At 41.9% G+C, this 15,816-nt stretch overlaps 1 protein-coding gene and 2 long non-coding RNA genes across 8 annotated transcripts in view; 2 read left to right on the top strand and 1 right to left on the bottom strand.

Annotated features, from left to right (window-relative positions):
* Positions 1–10,170, bottom strand: part of LOC128407262 (cholesterol transporter ABCA5-like) — a 49,040-nt gene extending 38,870 nt beyond the window's left edge. Inside the window, exons 1-8 of one of the 6 annotated variants that reach the window (XM_053375408.1) lie at positions 10,127–10,170; positions 8,707–9,034; positions 7,537–7,608; positions 6,783–6,901; positions 5,849–6,053; positions 4,121–4,282; positions 3,467–3,564; positions 1,081–1,310 (exon numbers count right to left, since the gene is read on the bottom strand). In XM_053375408.1, the coding sequence (XP_053231383.1) occupies positions 1,081–1,310; positions 3,467–3,564; positions 4,121–4,282; positions 5,849–6,053; positions 6,783–6,887 (800 nt within the window). In that variant the 5' untranslated portion in view covers positions 6,888–6,901; positions 7,537–7,608; positions 8,707–9,034; positions 10,127–10,170. The other 5 variants (XM_053375406.1, XM_053375409.1, XM_053375404.1 and 2 more) reach the window with 5 other exon arrangements.
* LOC128407268 (uncharacterized) lies at positions 5,950–8,527 on the top strand. Its single transcript, XR_008328751.1, has 2 exons — positions 5,950–6,033; positions 8,012–8,527. It is a non-coding gene; the product is annotated as an uncharacterized LOC128407268 (long non-coding RNA).
* Positions 10,171–12,935: 2,765 nt separating the features above from the next.
* On the top strand, positions 12,936–14,667 carry LOC128407269 (uncharacterized). Its single transcript, XR_008328752.1, has 2 exons — positions 12,936–13,566; positions 14,224–14,667. It is a non-coding gene; the product is annotated as an uncharacterized LOC128407269 (long non-coding RNA).
* Positions 14,668–15,816: the final 1,149 nt, after the last annotated feature.

Raw genomic sequence — 15,816 nt, forward strand, 5'->3', positions numbered from 1 at the left:
GATGATGTTAGCTTTGATCCTAAAACAAACAAAAAAATTCATAGAAGAAAACAACACTGTGCCTTCCTTACTCCTGTAACCTTTCCAGAGGGGTTGGGGGGTGTAGGGTGTTAAAGTTATAAGTTTAAAAGCACATAACATGCTGCGTTTGAATGCACTACATTTAAAATGCTGCAAAAGCAACAGAAAAGGCTGGCATTTTTCCAGTTCAGTAAGATAAGCTACCTGATGACTCATTACTAGAAATTCACAGCAGGAAGCTGAAACTTAAGCCTGTATGTGAGTTTGTTGGTGTTTGATAGCAGCAGTATCATCATCAGAAGAGTTGCAGAGAAGCTCTGCAAAGATGAGTAAATTCAGGTTCTCCCGCTGGGACCAGAGGGGGGAAAGTATAAAGGACTGAACCCCATTGTTCGTTTGTAATGGGTTACTTTGTTATTTCGTGACATTTATCTTATTGCAACTAGTATTTAAGACTGTTCCGCAGGAAAGCTTTTAAACTCATAATTGTAGTGGAGAAAATCCAACTCTATGCAAGATCCAGATCAGAGATTCTGCTGAACAACTGCAACGTTGGGGGGTGTCCTCCTGAGCAATGCGGGAGGGTTGATGGAGGGTTTCTAATTTTTAGTGATTCTCCCTTCCCTCAACAGGTGCAACATGTTCTAGAGCACTGAAACATTCTGGAGAGACCTCTGGTCCTCTGGAGAGGCTCGCTCGCTTGCTTGCTTGCATAAATACATACACACATACACACACACTTGCGAATCACTTCACATAAAACATCCCAAAGTGATTTACCAATAAAAATACAAGTGCAGAGTACAGCCACAGAGACAAGATGATCTTTCAGGTATCCTGGTCCCAAGCTGTTATAATAGGGCTTTGTAAACCAGTACCAAGTCTCAGATGGCTGCAGCAGGGGAGGAAGGCACAGGAAACTTTCCTTTTATGAACTTTCTTAAGTTGGCTTAACTTATTGTGTGCTGCTTCTTCCTGGAGTAGCATAACGCAGTGATATGAGATAAATAAATGGAACAAAAGTTGCATTAACATCAAAGAACTAAGAAATATGCATACCAAAAAGCTGTGTCTTGAAGTCCCATTACCATTAAAAATTCCTTCAGTTTCTTCTCTTTTTCTGTCATAATATGAATAGTCAAAAAATAGCCAAAAGGTGAAAAGGCAATAACTAAGTAAATTAAGATTACTGCACGAAAGAAATTATCTATTTCCACAACAGCAGACTTTCCCATCTTGACAGCTTTTGCTGATTCCAGTTCTTCCAAAACTGATTTATTAGTCTTCAACTAAGAAAAATGAAATGTTAAAATCAGATTTCAAATTACTGTAGCAGCTATTTCAACAGGCATTTTCTATTTCCAAAATAAACTGTAAATCTGCAAATACCAATCTCATTACTTTAACTAGTTTTTATACCAAACTTAACTTACTGCCATGAAACTCAAAAGGGATCCTTCACAACAGCATTTTGGTTACAAGGTATAGTGAGTGCCCAGAGTTTGCCTTGTTCTGCTTTCACCAAGTTCACATTTTCCAAAAGTGAGTATGGCAATCTTTATAAATTACAGTTTATTCTGTCTCTCACAGGTAGAATAAACCTACCATTAAAATTATGGACTGGTCATTTCTTCATCAGAGGGCAAACGGGCAAATTTAGCAGGGGATCAAATACTTTCCCCCCTACTGTACATCCAGGATACCAGTTCAATATGTCAAAATCCCTCTTTAAAAAATCAGTACCAAATTATTTTACTATATGAAAGAGTGGCCACATAAATTCTGCAGCATTAATTATTACCCAGATATTCATGAACTGGAAATCTTCATTTCTCAGAGTTCTAGAATATCAGTGTGGCAGGATGCAATTGCTGGATCTAGTAGCCCAGGGTAGTAGTGAAGCAGTCTTTCAGTCTGGCAGCACCTATACTTCCAAATTCCCTTCCAATTGTCATTAGGCAGGCACTTTCACTTCATATAAATGCCGGCTGAAAACTGTTATTTCAGCAAGCCTACTCAGACATATAATTTAAGTATCTAATATTTGTTTTTAAAAGTTTTACTGATTATTATTTTATGTATACAGTGGTACCTCAGCTTTCGAACATCTCCATTGACAAACGTTTCGGTTTCCGAATGTCGTAAACCCAGAAGTAAATGCTTTGGTTTTCGAACTCACCTTGGAAGTTGAACATGCCATGCGGCTTCCGTATTGAGGCTTCCGTAATGAGTTTTTGGTTTTTGAACGTTTCGGATTATGTTTCAAAACCGAGGTACCATGGTATTTGACAGCTTTGTGAATTTTAGCAGTGTTTTCTTGATAAATGTATGTGCCGTGCTTAAATAGTGATTTATGAAATTCCATAAATAAAATTTTAATGGTGACTCTCACAAACTTTTTTCTCACTTGGTTCGTGAGGAAAAAAAATACAAAGTAGTGTTTGCTGGATACATATTGGTAATTGCTACAGTATCTATGAAAGGATACATATGGGTGTCAAATACAAATTCATGTGAGTAGAACTTCACTCAGAGGGTACTCCCACTGGCAGAAGAAGAGGGGTGAGGCAAATTTGACTAATTATCCCATGCCTATAAAACCCCCATGTCCCACCCTCAATTCTGCTCCAAAGGCTTCCACAACTCTCTAAAACAACATGCAAGGTGAGCTGCATAGGAAAGGAGGTAATCAGAAAAAAACTGCCTCCTCCCACCATTTCGTCCTTGAATAGAATGAATACTTCCATTTGCAGAAAGGTAACTCAAGATTCAAATCATGGCTTTTAACACATATATTTATACTATGTATATACTCAGGGATCCATAACTGGCCATAGTTCCTTAGGGGTATATATATAGTATTCATTTGCATAAATGTATATGGTAACACTCAGAATAAATTATCTGCCATTAACGGTTGACGCAGATGTCCTGATGGAAATCACTGCCTAAACTTAACATTCAGTGATGATCGGAACTGTTACTATCATGCCTTATGCTTAGGGGAAAGCACCTCATTGCATTTGTTCACACATCACATTAAGCCAAACAAAAACAAACAAACAAACAAACCTCTCAGAAAGGAGATTAGAGCTGCTTTGCTCTTCCCTAATTGTTTTGTACTGTGCTGCTGACTTAGCATGTCATCCAAACTTGCATTTGTGGTTTCGCTTTCCCAGACAAGCCGTGAGCTGTAAACCACAGAAGCAGCCTTGGTTGCAGTTCGTGGTTTGTCTGGTGAGAGCTAAATCATGAAAGCAGCTATGATCTCTTATCCAGGAGCCCACACATTTGCTGATTTGGCTTAACATGATGTACGAAGCACACCATTATATAAAATATCCTGAAATACAGGGGGGGGGGACCCATAATACCTTTTGATATGTCAGCTATTACAAAATAATGGTGATTCAGAGTTGCTCACATTCTGATTATTTATATTTACCTCTATAATTGCTGCATCAATGTAGATCTGTATGCCTGCAAATCCATAATGCCAGTATGTTTCAGCTTCACACATTTTGGAAGGGGTTGAACAACTGGCTATGGGGGAAAAATCAAAGCATAAGAAGGAAAATCTAAACTCTGTTAATTATTCAAAAGCATCAAAACTGGGTTGACATTAGGTTTCTGCACTATACATGCAGATTCTAAAAACTTATCTCCACCATTCTAGATACCATACCAGCATGGATAGATTGCCCTACAATTCATGCAGAGGATCAAGATACTGATGCTCAGAAATTAATAAAATAGCCATGCAGAGCTATACACAATCGGCAAAACAAGTAGTAGCAGATAATCTTGCTATTGCAAGCCACTCCTACGACTGAAATTGTAACACAATAAGAGTTCTCTATTCAATGAGAAATGCCAATTGTGCAAGTATTTTGAAAATCTGGGAGCCTGCAAACAGGACCTAAAATAAGCATGTGCAAAGGATTCCTAAATATCTATTTCTATTAAAACAGTTTTCTCCTATTATTGTTGTTGACTGTTTTTTTGAGTCTCCATTTTCAAGACAAGGTCAAACATCTACGTTTTGTACTTTAAAATTAACAAGCACACATATTTTACATATTCATTTATTTAAACTTACCTATTGATGTCGGGAGGATTAAAGATCTTGGAGCCACTACAGTAGGAAATCTGAGGTGATAGGACATGGAATCATTGAAAATGACACCAACAAAGTTTTCAGGGTCCTGAAGACTGGCCTCTTCCATTTCTGCCTCACTCAGAAATTCTTTTGCATCTTCTGGTGCAAAATAGCAAAGTTACTTGATTACTTTTTTGCAGGAAGCTGCCTAATACAGAGTTCAAACCACTGAGTCCATCTAGTTCAGAGATCTCTGTGCTGGCTTCGACCAATTCCAGCTACAAAAGCTACTACTGCTAAAGGTACCAGGGGAGCGACAGAAACTGTTACTGTTGAAGGTGACAGAGATCCACCTTGCCATGAGTCCAGAAAGACATGCTGCTCAGAATCCCCAGAGACTATCAGGGAGATGGGCTGTTTTTGTTGGGGTAAATATTTAATTCAAGAGGTGTGGGGTTTTTTTTTACTGTTATTGGGACTGTTTTTGTATTTTATTGTTTGTTAGACCTTTTATGAATTATAATTTTTAGTATATTACCTAGTGACGTGTTTTAATTAGCTTATTGTTTGACTGTTTACATTTTGTTGTATTTTGTAACTTAGTAAATTATGCATATTTTTATATTTTTAGCTGCCTTGAGTGTGGCTTCCTATGGAAAGACGGCACATAAATAAATGATGATTATACTGATGAATTCAGGATTTCAAGCAGGAATCTCTCTTGCACCTACCTGAAGATGTTGAGAATTGCACCCAGGGCTGTCTGTATCAAAGGAGATACTCTGTCACTAAGCTAAGGCCCTCCCCCAATGAGAGCTGTAATTCAACATCTGGAGGGCCACAGGTTCCCCATCCCTGCTGTAGATGAGCATGGCTTTCTTTTATTTCCAAAATGGGAGGATTTTTTCATTTTCCTTTGTGGCTCAATTCTGTTCATTAGTCGTGTATTGTGCACTTTATGCTAGATACGGTGCAAGTATCACCCACTGAAGCATTGCCAAATCTGGCAATATCATCACAGAGCCCGTATCTTTCACACAGAAGCAACCTACAGAGAGGGTCAACTCTATTCTGCTTATGGAGGGTGAGGTGGGAAGAGTGTAAAATACATATATAGTGAGCTGGGCCAAGAAAATCTTGCTAGTGCCCCATAGATCAGATCAATTGCTGACAGCAAGAGCCACAACTTTTTCCTTCTCTAAAAGCATTCTTAAAAATGTTAACATAAGAAAACATTATGCAAATTGTGTCACAAACCTATACCCAAATTCTTTCAAGTATCCAGTAATACCCCCAATACAACATAAGGCTCTAATAATTAAAATATCAAGAATGGATAAGACAAAAAGTATCTTAGAAAGTTCTCACAGCTCCTGAATTGATACTAAAAATATATAAATTCAGTACAAATAAGAAATAAACAAATTGTTTTAAAATGTCAAAATGACAACCGTGAAACTGAGCTTTAAAAGCACACCACTCTATTGTCTAGTAGTAGTAAAGGAAGTGAAGATTTGACTACATAATTATGTTTAGGTTTTATAGAGCATTACATCCTTTTTCTTACTTTCTAAATTTAGTATGAGAAAAACATGCAACAAACTCAAGCGGTTTAAACTTTTAGCATCTATGCAATAAGATACATACTTTCCCCAGTAAATTCAAGAAGAAGGAAAACCACACAAGACAAATTTATGAAAGACCGTGCAGCATGACAACTCATGGTACCTTCTGGGCAGTATTCTGAAGTCACTTTATGCATGATTGTTCTTGTCATATTAGTCACTGGTGTGTAGCCAATAATAAACTCAGAGATGCTGGAGCAACTCGTAGAATCAAGATTACAATCTGGAACTTCATCATGTCTTTTGTTAGGCTGAATCATGCTTATTATTATTAGCAAACCTAAAAAGGTAAGTGGAATCAGGACTTCCTGTATATAGGGAACAAACAAGTTTAATGGTAAAAGAAGAAACGAAAGGAGAGAGCCACAGTTGCATTTATGCACACAGGCCCAATGAAGACAACCAGCTTAGGTACACATAACGGAGGAGGGGGGCTGCAGCATTTACGACAAAACGTAAAGATGAATGAGATATATGTAACAAAATGTACATACTGCTCAACAGTAAAACCTCAGAGTGGTTTGCAATTCTGCATCATGTGATATGAATAGTTTAAAAACATATTAGCAACTCTTAGAATTGAAAGAAAAAGAAATTGATGTCTTTATGATATATGGTTTATTTACACACATATATAAACCGAGCCTATGATGTTCACAGCATTAACACCCCAAAAGTGTCTTGTTTCTCCCTTATCCACAGCTCTCTCTTTGTCTCCCTTAGCCAAAGCCTTGGATTCAAACATAAGTCGAACATTTCCTACCCTTTCTCCAGCTTGCTGCTTTACTTCTAGGTCATATCACTCCAAAACTCCACTCCAAACTCTGGCTTTGTCTGTTGACATTTGTCATCTCACACTGAACCCCTTAACAGCTCACCACCCAGGGTATCACTTCACCAGGAGGCTAGTCTGTCTATTCCCAGAATAGGACACCTTGATTTAATTTAACACTCTCTGGATCCAGGGATTGGAGTGGTCTGGCACACAGCTTGGCACTCCAAACTCATAACTGCATATAAAAAAAAAATCAACTCACCTGAACACTAGCCTTTTTAGTCCTCCATTTAACTAGACAGTTCTTGTATAAAAGAGCTCTTGTCTGTCGCCACACTCCTATTTGTCTCGGAGGATCCAGAGACATTTTTTATGTGTAGCCTGAAAAGCAAAGCAATACATGAGTGCCTTTGCACTTTTAAAAATGCACTTTAATTTGCACCTTTAAAAATGCCCAACAATAGTTAAAACAACCATTTAGGAATGAGTCACATTGAAGTAGTCCCCCATTATGTCAGTTTAAAAGCTACTCTAGGGCTTGTTTGATGTTAACCACCACCATTATAATCCCATCACAGATCAAATGGAGTCTTATCTCTTTTCAACAGGCACAGCTATTTTCAAACTGTTCCTTGGTGCTTTAAGAAAGCTAAATTCTTTCTCTTGACTCACTCATCACCCAAACACATAGACCCTCACAGTTCTGGTCCTGTGCGTAGAACAAGCCCTCACAGACCCAATCTAGTTCACCCTGCATATGGAGCAAGTAGGAAAGCTAATGTGGTATAGTGCTTAGTGTGCTGTATAAGGATTAGGGAGACTCAAGTTCGGCACAATGTTCACTAGCTGACCTTGGAACAGTCACTTTCTCACATACTAAGTCATCTCACAGAGCTGGTGTAAGGAAAATAAGGGAGGAGTGCATATAGCCTTGAGCTACTTAGAGGAAATATATTCAACAATAAGTAACACTTACAAAAACACTATTGAAGAGGTTCTGAACTTCATTGTCTTACCTTAGTTTTTCTTCCTAGAGTGCACAATGCATCTGTGTCTGAGTGCCAACAACTGTCGACCCCTCTCCTGCACTGTGAACATTCACCACATATTTATAGGGTAGTAATCTGGAATTTTTCTAATAGGCAGGCAAGTCACCATACAATCAACATACCTATCACAAGTTCATATTGATTATCCACATAAGCCCCCTCTCCCAAAGGCTCGGTGGCAGGGTTGCAAGTAATTCTAAATAAGGAATCTCTTAAGGTATTCTGAAAAGTAATAGCTATCAACCATCTGAACAGATTTCCTCACACTTGAAGGAATCAGATATTGCAAGATTCTGAACTTTACCAAGCAATGACTGGCCCACAACAGTGAACTAATTCTAAAGGGTTCCTTCACTAGAGCAGTTCTGCCTCAATCCAGATAAGGCACCAAACACATCAAGTGCATGACCTGATCCATGTATCTGTTCTCTCTATATAACAGGACAGTCCAAAGGTTGCCATGGTGGCTATGAAATCCTGAGTCACTCCTCGTATAATAACGCCTCCTGTGGACTATTGCAGCCCCCACTCAGACCAACAGCCCAGAAATCTCCAACATGGTAAAACTGAGACCACCACAGAGATGGTTAGAACCTCAGTGTCTCCTCACAGCCCAACACTGATGGGTAAAAAAACAGAAAAGAAAAAGGAATTCCTATGAAATACAGCTGTTTTGCCTGACCCTAGCCATCTATTCACCTGTGATGCTTTGCAGATAATGCAGCTGGACATCTCCAGGACAGAATAAGACACAGTGTCACACCAGCTAGGTTTCTGTAGCACATGCCAGATCGATCCCTTCATCCAGGATTAAATCCAGGAGAACTTTCCTCTTATATATCTTGGCACAATCTCCTTCTCCCCACCTCAGGCTAATAAACATACCTCCCTTACTTGCCCAGAATTAGCAACAGATCTTCTCCGCAAAATCCTTCCCATGAGACAAAAAAAAAAGAACTTTCTACCTTCTTCATGGCCAAAAAAAAAATCCCTTTCACCTGAACAGTTTCCACCTTACATCTGTCTGTCAACAGCACCTACTTAAACGAGTTCCTCGGACAGCAGCCTTCTAGAACAGCCGGGTGTTAAATGCTTAATTAAAAAGTAATGCTTTTAAATTTAAAAGTATTAACCAACCTGTGGAGACTGAAAACAATCTGCTAGGGAGAGAAACGTGCAGGATCCTTGTGTCTCAGTTCTTCTGGGATTCCAAAGTCAAGACATCAGAATCCTGACCCTATATGACGTCTGGCACAAGCCGCACCCGTGGATGTGAAAGTCTTAAGATGGACAAGCAAGAACAGGAGTCAGCAGGAGGCCGTTAAAAGACCCCAGGAAGGAAGCAGCGCAGCCACGGTGTTCCCACTGGCCCTCAGCCACACTTCAGCTCATCATCGCCTTGCCGTCTCCTGGTTGGCATTTCGGTCCCCAACGTAGCATCGTGCCAATCACGTCCTCCTCCTCACTGCAGTCCGGGAAAGGAAGATGACAATTAATAGAAAGCAGCAGCAAGCAGCCTCCAAGGAGCCAGACCAGGTGGTGGCAGCGGAGGCAGCTTAATGGGTTGGACCTAAATGGCAGCCCAGAGAGGAGAGGATTCAAGCAGCTGCAGCAGCAGCAGCAGCAGCAGCAGCAGCAGGCAATCCTAAAACCCAAGGAGGCAGGCAGGTACTGGAGCAGAGGAGCAATGAAAAGGAGGGGATAATGGGGATAAGAGAAACAACGCCCGTTTCCTCGCTCGCCTTCATCCCATCCTAAGCTCTCTTTTTTTCCTATTCACTGTGTCTCCAAGCGACGCCTGACTGAGTCGATTTGAGGGATGCATTAGGGCGCTGGCTCCATGCCCGAAAAGGCAACCCATGCACCAGCCTCTGCGACGCCTTTCAAAGTACAAAGCCAAGGGCAACAAGGCATCTGGAGACGTGCAGCTGCTGCTGCTGCTGTGGTGGGACAGCCCCCCCCCAGCCCCATGGGCGTATCCAAGGGGGAGGGAGCTGCTTCCCTTAAATCAATACAAATCTGAGGACCCGTCCCCCCAAAAATCCTGGCTACGCCCATGCGTCCCCCCCTCCAAAAAACACAAAAGCCCCTCCTCCCTTTTATCACCAGAGTGGCTGGGGTCACCAAGTCGGATGGGCGGGGTACAACAATTTTAATTATTGTTATTATTATTACCCCACACTAACGTATCCTGCCTTCCCTCGCTTGCTTTCCCCTCATGGATGCTTTAGCTGAGAACCCTTTGCTTTGCAACCGGGGTTGGGCTAGATGACCCCTCGGGGCGCCCCCTTCCAACTCGACGCTTCCAGCATCCCTCCCTTTCGCCTCACCGCAGCGTCGCTCCTCCTCACGGCGGTTTCCTTCCCGTGCCACCGCTCCCGGCCTGCGCGCGCAGCTGCTGCCTCCGGGTGGGAAGAAGGCCTTTGCGTCAGGCCGCAGGCTCCAGGCCGAGCAGCGAACGGCGGCGGCGTCTCTCCAGTCCCCGAGCGGCGGGAGGGAGGGAGGGGAACGCGGGAGCGGCAGCTACTTCCCGCCGGCGCCGCCCTTTTTCACTCACCTGCGCCTTTGGTGAGGGGACCAGGGAGCCGAACTCACCTGTCCATGGGGCGGGGGGGGGGGGGAAGCCTTAGCTGCCCTAAGTCGTCGGTAGAGCCGCCAAATCAGAGGCAAAGACCGGCCAGCATCTTTCCTCGCCGCTCTCGCTTTGCCGTCTTCTCTCTGTGTGTACTGCGACCAATAAGCAAATTAACCATGGGCCGTAGCCAAGGGCTATTCAATTAACTGAGGTTCTCAATCAACTGAGGTTCTGCCCTCCCCGCTCCAATGTGTGTGTGCAAATTAACCAAGGGGTACTTAATTAACTGACTTTCTGCCTTCATACAGCAGAAGCCTGTCCCGCCCCTGTTAATGTCCTCTTCTTGTTATTGTTAATGTTATTTTTATTATTTTTACCCGTGATTTCCCAGAAACTTCAGCTGTTCCCCCGTTCAACCAACAAAAATCCCTGCTACACCCATGCAATTAACTTCAAGGATTCATTTGATTTATTCCAGACCCTGCCTATTTTCCAGGGACATCCCTGATTTAGAGAAGCCGCCCCAGCTTCTGATTTGAGTCCGAAATGTCCCACTTTTCCTTAAGACGTCTTATTTTCACTGGAGAAATGTCGGAGGGTATGGGCGGATGTCCCTATTTTCATTGGAGAAATGTTGGAGGGTATGGAGTTATTTGACCCCCCCCCTCCCCCAAGCCATCTGAAGCCAATCCTGTATAGGTGTGGTTGTTTTTTTTAATGTTTACTGTATTATATTTTTTAAATATGTTGGAAGTAACACAGAGTGGCTGGGGCAACCCAGTAAGATGTGTGGGGTATAAATATTAAAATTATCATTATGGAATCGGACGTCCCTATTTTCAACCGAGAAGCATTGGAGGGCATGTTACTCTGAAGCGAGGTTCCTTAGAATATGGCCTCTTTGCCTTAAACAAGAGGTGCAGGAGGGAGGGCGAGGGGAACTGATTACTGATAGTGAGACTTTTTATTTAGCTCTGTACCACTACTCTTCCTTCATGCGCATGAAAAGCTTGTTTGGATTCCAAAAAACCCTTTCTGAAAATCTGAAATGAAGAGATGCACCTTCGCGGTGAGAAGAAAATTTAGATTCACAATTTATGTAAAGTGGGTTCTTGCGTTCAGGAGGAGTACTGTAGTCCCAAATGTGTAGAGTTAAATAAAAAGGCATCAGGTAACTGTGTTCGGAGGTTTGAAGCAATATTGTTGTGCTCCGTGCATGCAGCTTTGAACAGCAAGTCCTGCGTTGTTTGGCATTGCTTCTGAAAAGACCCCTGGCAGTTTCAAAAGTGATTAGACACAGCATTCGAGGGGAGGGGCACAATGGCTCAAAAAACACAATACCAAATGCATCTCAAGACATCTGGAACTAGGCAGACGAAAAGAAACAAGTACATAAGAGTCTGCTGTATCTAGCCATTGGCCCAACAACCCATCATTTCGTTCTCAGTGTGACCAACCAGGTACCTATGGGAAGCACAAAAGTGGTACTTCACACAGTGCATCCTCAAACTGAAATTTGCTTCCGTTACATCAAATGTTGAAACACCAACTCAGATGGCTTTAAAAAGGGATCAGAGGATCCTGTCCATGCCATGATTACACCTTATGAAGGTCAAATTACCTTAGCTATATTCCTCCAGTAACTTAGCTATACATATTATTAGTTATAATGGCTATATTAACACTAAAACCCAGCCAGATGTTGTTTTTTAGTTGTGTCTGACTCTTCGTGACCCCATGGACCAGGCACTCCTGTCTTCCACTGCCTCCTGCATGCTGGGTTCCAGTAGCGATGCAGTGCTGATAGTTTTGAGTCTAATAATTTGCAAACACACATAACAGCAAATGCTTTAATGCTAGCAGAAGCGAAGTCCCCTGTCCTCCAGAGAAGGGAGCAGGAGGATGGAAGACAGATGTGGGTCGGTGTGGCTGGGATCACTCAGTTCTGAGACCCGGCTACCCTATCACTTGCAGTCTCTGCTCACAGCCATATTGGCTCATCCCTGGTTGGTCTATGGATGGGGCAATCAGGGCAGACCAGAGGGGAGACTTCTTTCTGGACCACTTAAACTTAGAGCCTAGAGGGAGCCAATATGAGGTGAATACCCAGTGTGGAATTTTACCTTCTAAGTTTTAGCTGGGTGCTTTGTTTTCTTTTGCACCACCTTTTATTTTCGATTCTCGTTTCTATCAAAACTGTCTTGGGGTGCAGGCACAGGGCAGGGACCATATTTGGGGAAAACCCTTCAGACACCTCTCAGTTCCTCTCTGAGATGGCATGAGGTTTGTGAGGGTAAGCAGCCAGAGCTGTTTAACTTGTCTGCTCTTGTCTGATGCCATTCTTCCTTCCTGTGTCCCTCAGCAGGAAAGCTGGGGGCATTCAGTGCCAGCAAACAGGCTGTCGGTAACACTGGAATGTACAGTGGTGCCTCGCAAGACGAAATTAATTCGTTCCGGGAGTTTTGTCGTCTTGCGATTTTTGTCGTCTTGCGAAGCACGGTGTCGGGAAAGTTTTGGAAAAGCTTCAAAAATCACCAAAGTCTTTAAAAACCTCAAAAAAGGCTACCACACCGCGTTCTATGAGTTGCTCCTCGAAGTCAAGTCGCAACTGTATTAACGGTGTTAAGAAAAAGGAAACAAACTTGCAAGACGTTTCCGTCTTGCGAAGCAAGCCCATAGGGAAAATCGTCTTGCGAAGCAGCTCAAAAAACAAAAAACCCTTTCGTCTAGCGAGTTTTTTGTCTTGCGAGGCATTCGTCTTGCGAGGTACCACTGTATATGTATGAGAACAGATTTATGGAAGCTGTAAGCATTCAAGTGCAGCTTGTTATACCTAAGTCCTGTGTTAGTCCTCATCTTCAGTTTCCTCCTACTCTGCTTCCAGCTGCCAGCACAAAAGTGCTTCAGCGCTGTTAGCATTATAATTCAAATAAATTATTCAAATCTTTAAATTGTAACAGCATGCCCACCGGAATATCCACCGTGGGTACTTAGTCACCCATTAGCATCCATCAAGATTAAGGAACTACATCCGAAATGTGCGCACAGTCCTTTTCTTGCACTCAACATTTTTGCACTACTCATTGCTGAATCAGTGCCATCTAAATCGCCTCTACGCTCTCTGTCATCTTTGGGAACCCCCCACCCTCCCCAAGACCAACTCTCCCAAACCAACTCCCACTTAAAAGCTTTTCCTTGTCAGATAATTCATTTGCAGCTCACTGTTCATGTAGTAAGAAGTCTTGGAAATCGATTTTGTTTCCTTTGTACTATTTTTCTTCCCCCAATCTGTTCTATCCTTATAGGTGTCTCCATAGGAATTGGCAAAGGAGTGTCCACTCGCCCCCTGCTTCCTTGCCAGGGGCACAGGTCCCCGATAAAGGAGAAAGCCTGGTGTGGAAGAAGAAATGTAGTTGATTTACGTGAGTCACTAAGCTGTTGTTAGTTAAAGCTCATTTTCCAACTTGCAAATAGCCCTTTAAGGAAGACATCTTTGCTTTTAGAATAGGCAACGCCTGCCCTTCAACTTATTTCTCTCCGCTCAAATCTGACTTTCCCCTTTCACATCCCTAACTTTAGAACAGCTGTTCATACCTCTGCAGGCCAAGCAATTTGCACTCTGGTCTTCACCTCCTTGCTACCAATTTCAAGTTAAAGATAATCGTAGAGAACCAAAGCTACGTATCTAGTGCAGCGGAAGATTAAATCAATTCTTAAAAGCCCCCAAAGTCTCATTTAAGAGAGTCTTGCTCAGAAACGTGTTTTTGCTTACATACCTCTTTTGAAAATTTGGGAGTGACGAAGCTTTCCTAGGCTGCATACAGACCATACTTTTGAAGCATATTTAAAGCACCCCCACAATGATAGTCCTTGACATCAAAATGCCCGCCAGCATTTCCCCCCATTCAATCCAGATTTACCCCTTCTGGGGGAAATCTGCCTGGTTAAAATACCAACCAGTTAGCAACAACCTGTTTGTGGTATCTCAACCATCCTTTTGAAGTACAGAGCCCCCTAAAACAATAGCAGCATAACTTTGACTTGTGTAAAAAACCCTTCTCCCAATTTTCTCCAAACAGGAAGGCATGACAAATCCTGCAAGCGAAAATTGTGCTTGGGAAACAGCCTTCCAACATCAAAAATAACATGATTTTATAGGAACAAGATTTTGGAGGATCTTTTGTCATATATACACATATTTTTCCACATCTTAGTTTTGCGTTTCTACTGTGCATTTAGCAAAGTCAGAATCGAAGTAGCAATAGCAAGAGTCTCTAGAACCTAATGGAAAAATTGACTTTTCGTAAGAGTACATGCTGAAGCAACAGTAAGTCTGCTAGAATCCGGCATTTAACTTTCATACTATAGTGCTTAGTCAAAGGTTAACATTCTTTAATTAAGTACAGATATTTTAGGCCTTTGCATGGAATTCAGCTTACACTAGGGGTGTGCTAATGTGATCTCCTCTTTATCATTTTTGAAGAATTCTCTTTATATCCCAATAATAAATTGATTACATTCAAGTATGGCTATACGAAACATAGATCTTTATTACTTCCCAGTGATACTGGAACAGCTTCGTTATGTTTTTCCATAGTTATCATCATCAACATCACAATAAATACAAGGTTGTGGTGTGCGTGGCTACAATTTCACTGTCAAGGAAAGACCTTGAAAACTGAACACAGAAAAGTTTGCCTGCCAAAAGTGGTAGATCTTAATTTGTTGAAACTCTCAACAGAAATAACCACAATGATGCAACAGTTCAACATGCTATAGGCTATTAAGGAATGTACAAATAGATTTAGCTATTTGGTTTTCACAATCTGCATTTGTAAACGTGAAAGAAACCTATTTATTTAAACTATTTAAATGTACTTGTGCATGCAGTATAGGCTTCTGTGCAACTTGCAACAGTGACACAATTTAGACTTACCATTCAAAACAAACAATTTATATACCTGGCAGCCTTATACTACACTTTATGTACATGTATTTGGATTTTGTTGACTAGTATGTGGTTGTTCAGAGTGGTTTATAATGTAATCCTACACAGCCTTAAAGTGCAATATATTTCTGGGACTTGACCCAATAAATCTCTCTTCTAAACTAGTGAAATGCTGATTATGCCCAACTGACCTGCAGTGCTATAAGATCATGTGGCTGGTATTTAGCCCATACAACACAAAAGGAAAGGGGCTTGGAGATGGGGGCTAGAGCATAAATGTCATTAATTCTGATGCACAACTTGCTTTAAAAAAGCATTAAAATTTGCAAACTGACAATGTAGATTCTAACTCAAATAGTGCATAGCTTCATTTAAATGGGTTTGGATGTGGCAGTACTGGGGCCCTGTACTGACAGAGAGGGTCCAAGCTGTCAGGAAAGTGTCTCCTTGGCCATGGAGAGGGCAGAAGACATAATTGCTGGTAATTGACCTGGTGAAAAGCACACAGATGGGGTGCTTTTGGTGAAGAATGGGCGTGGTTAGGGACAGACACAGTTCCACATCTGACCAGACCCCATAGCTGCTGGCCACACCCTTACAACCTGGCAAATCCCATGTCAAAACCAGACTTCCCAGTTTTCCCTCCCTCCCTCATCCATGTGGCAGAACCAGACAGCCAACCACTGCAGTACATTGGATACAAACCTGTGACGTGTCAAACCCT

This window comes from Podarcis raffonei, chromosome 2 (genome assembly GCF_027172205.1).
Source record: "Podarcis raffonei isolate rPodRaf1 chromosome 2, rPodRaf1.pri, whole genome shotgun sequence".
Classification (NCBI taxonomy): Eukaryota; Metazoa; Chordata; class Lepidosauria; order Squamata; family Lacertidae; genus Podarcis; species Podarcis raffonei.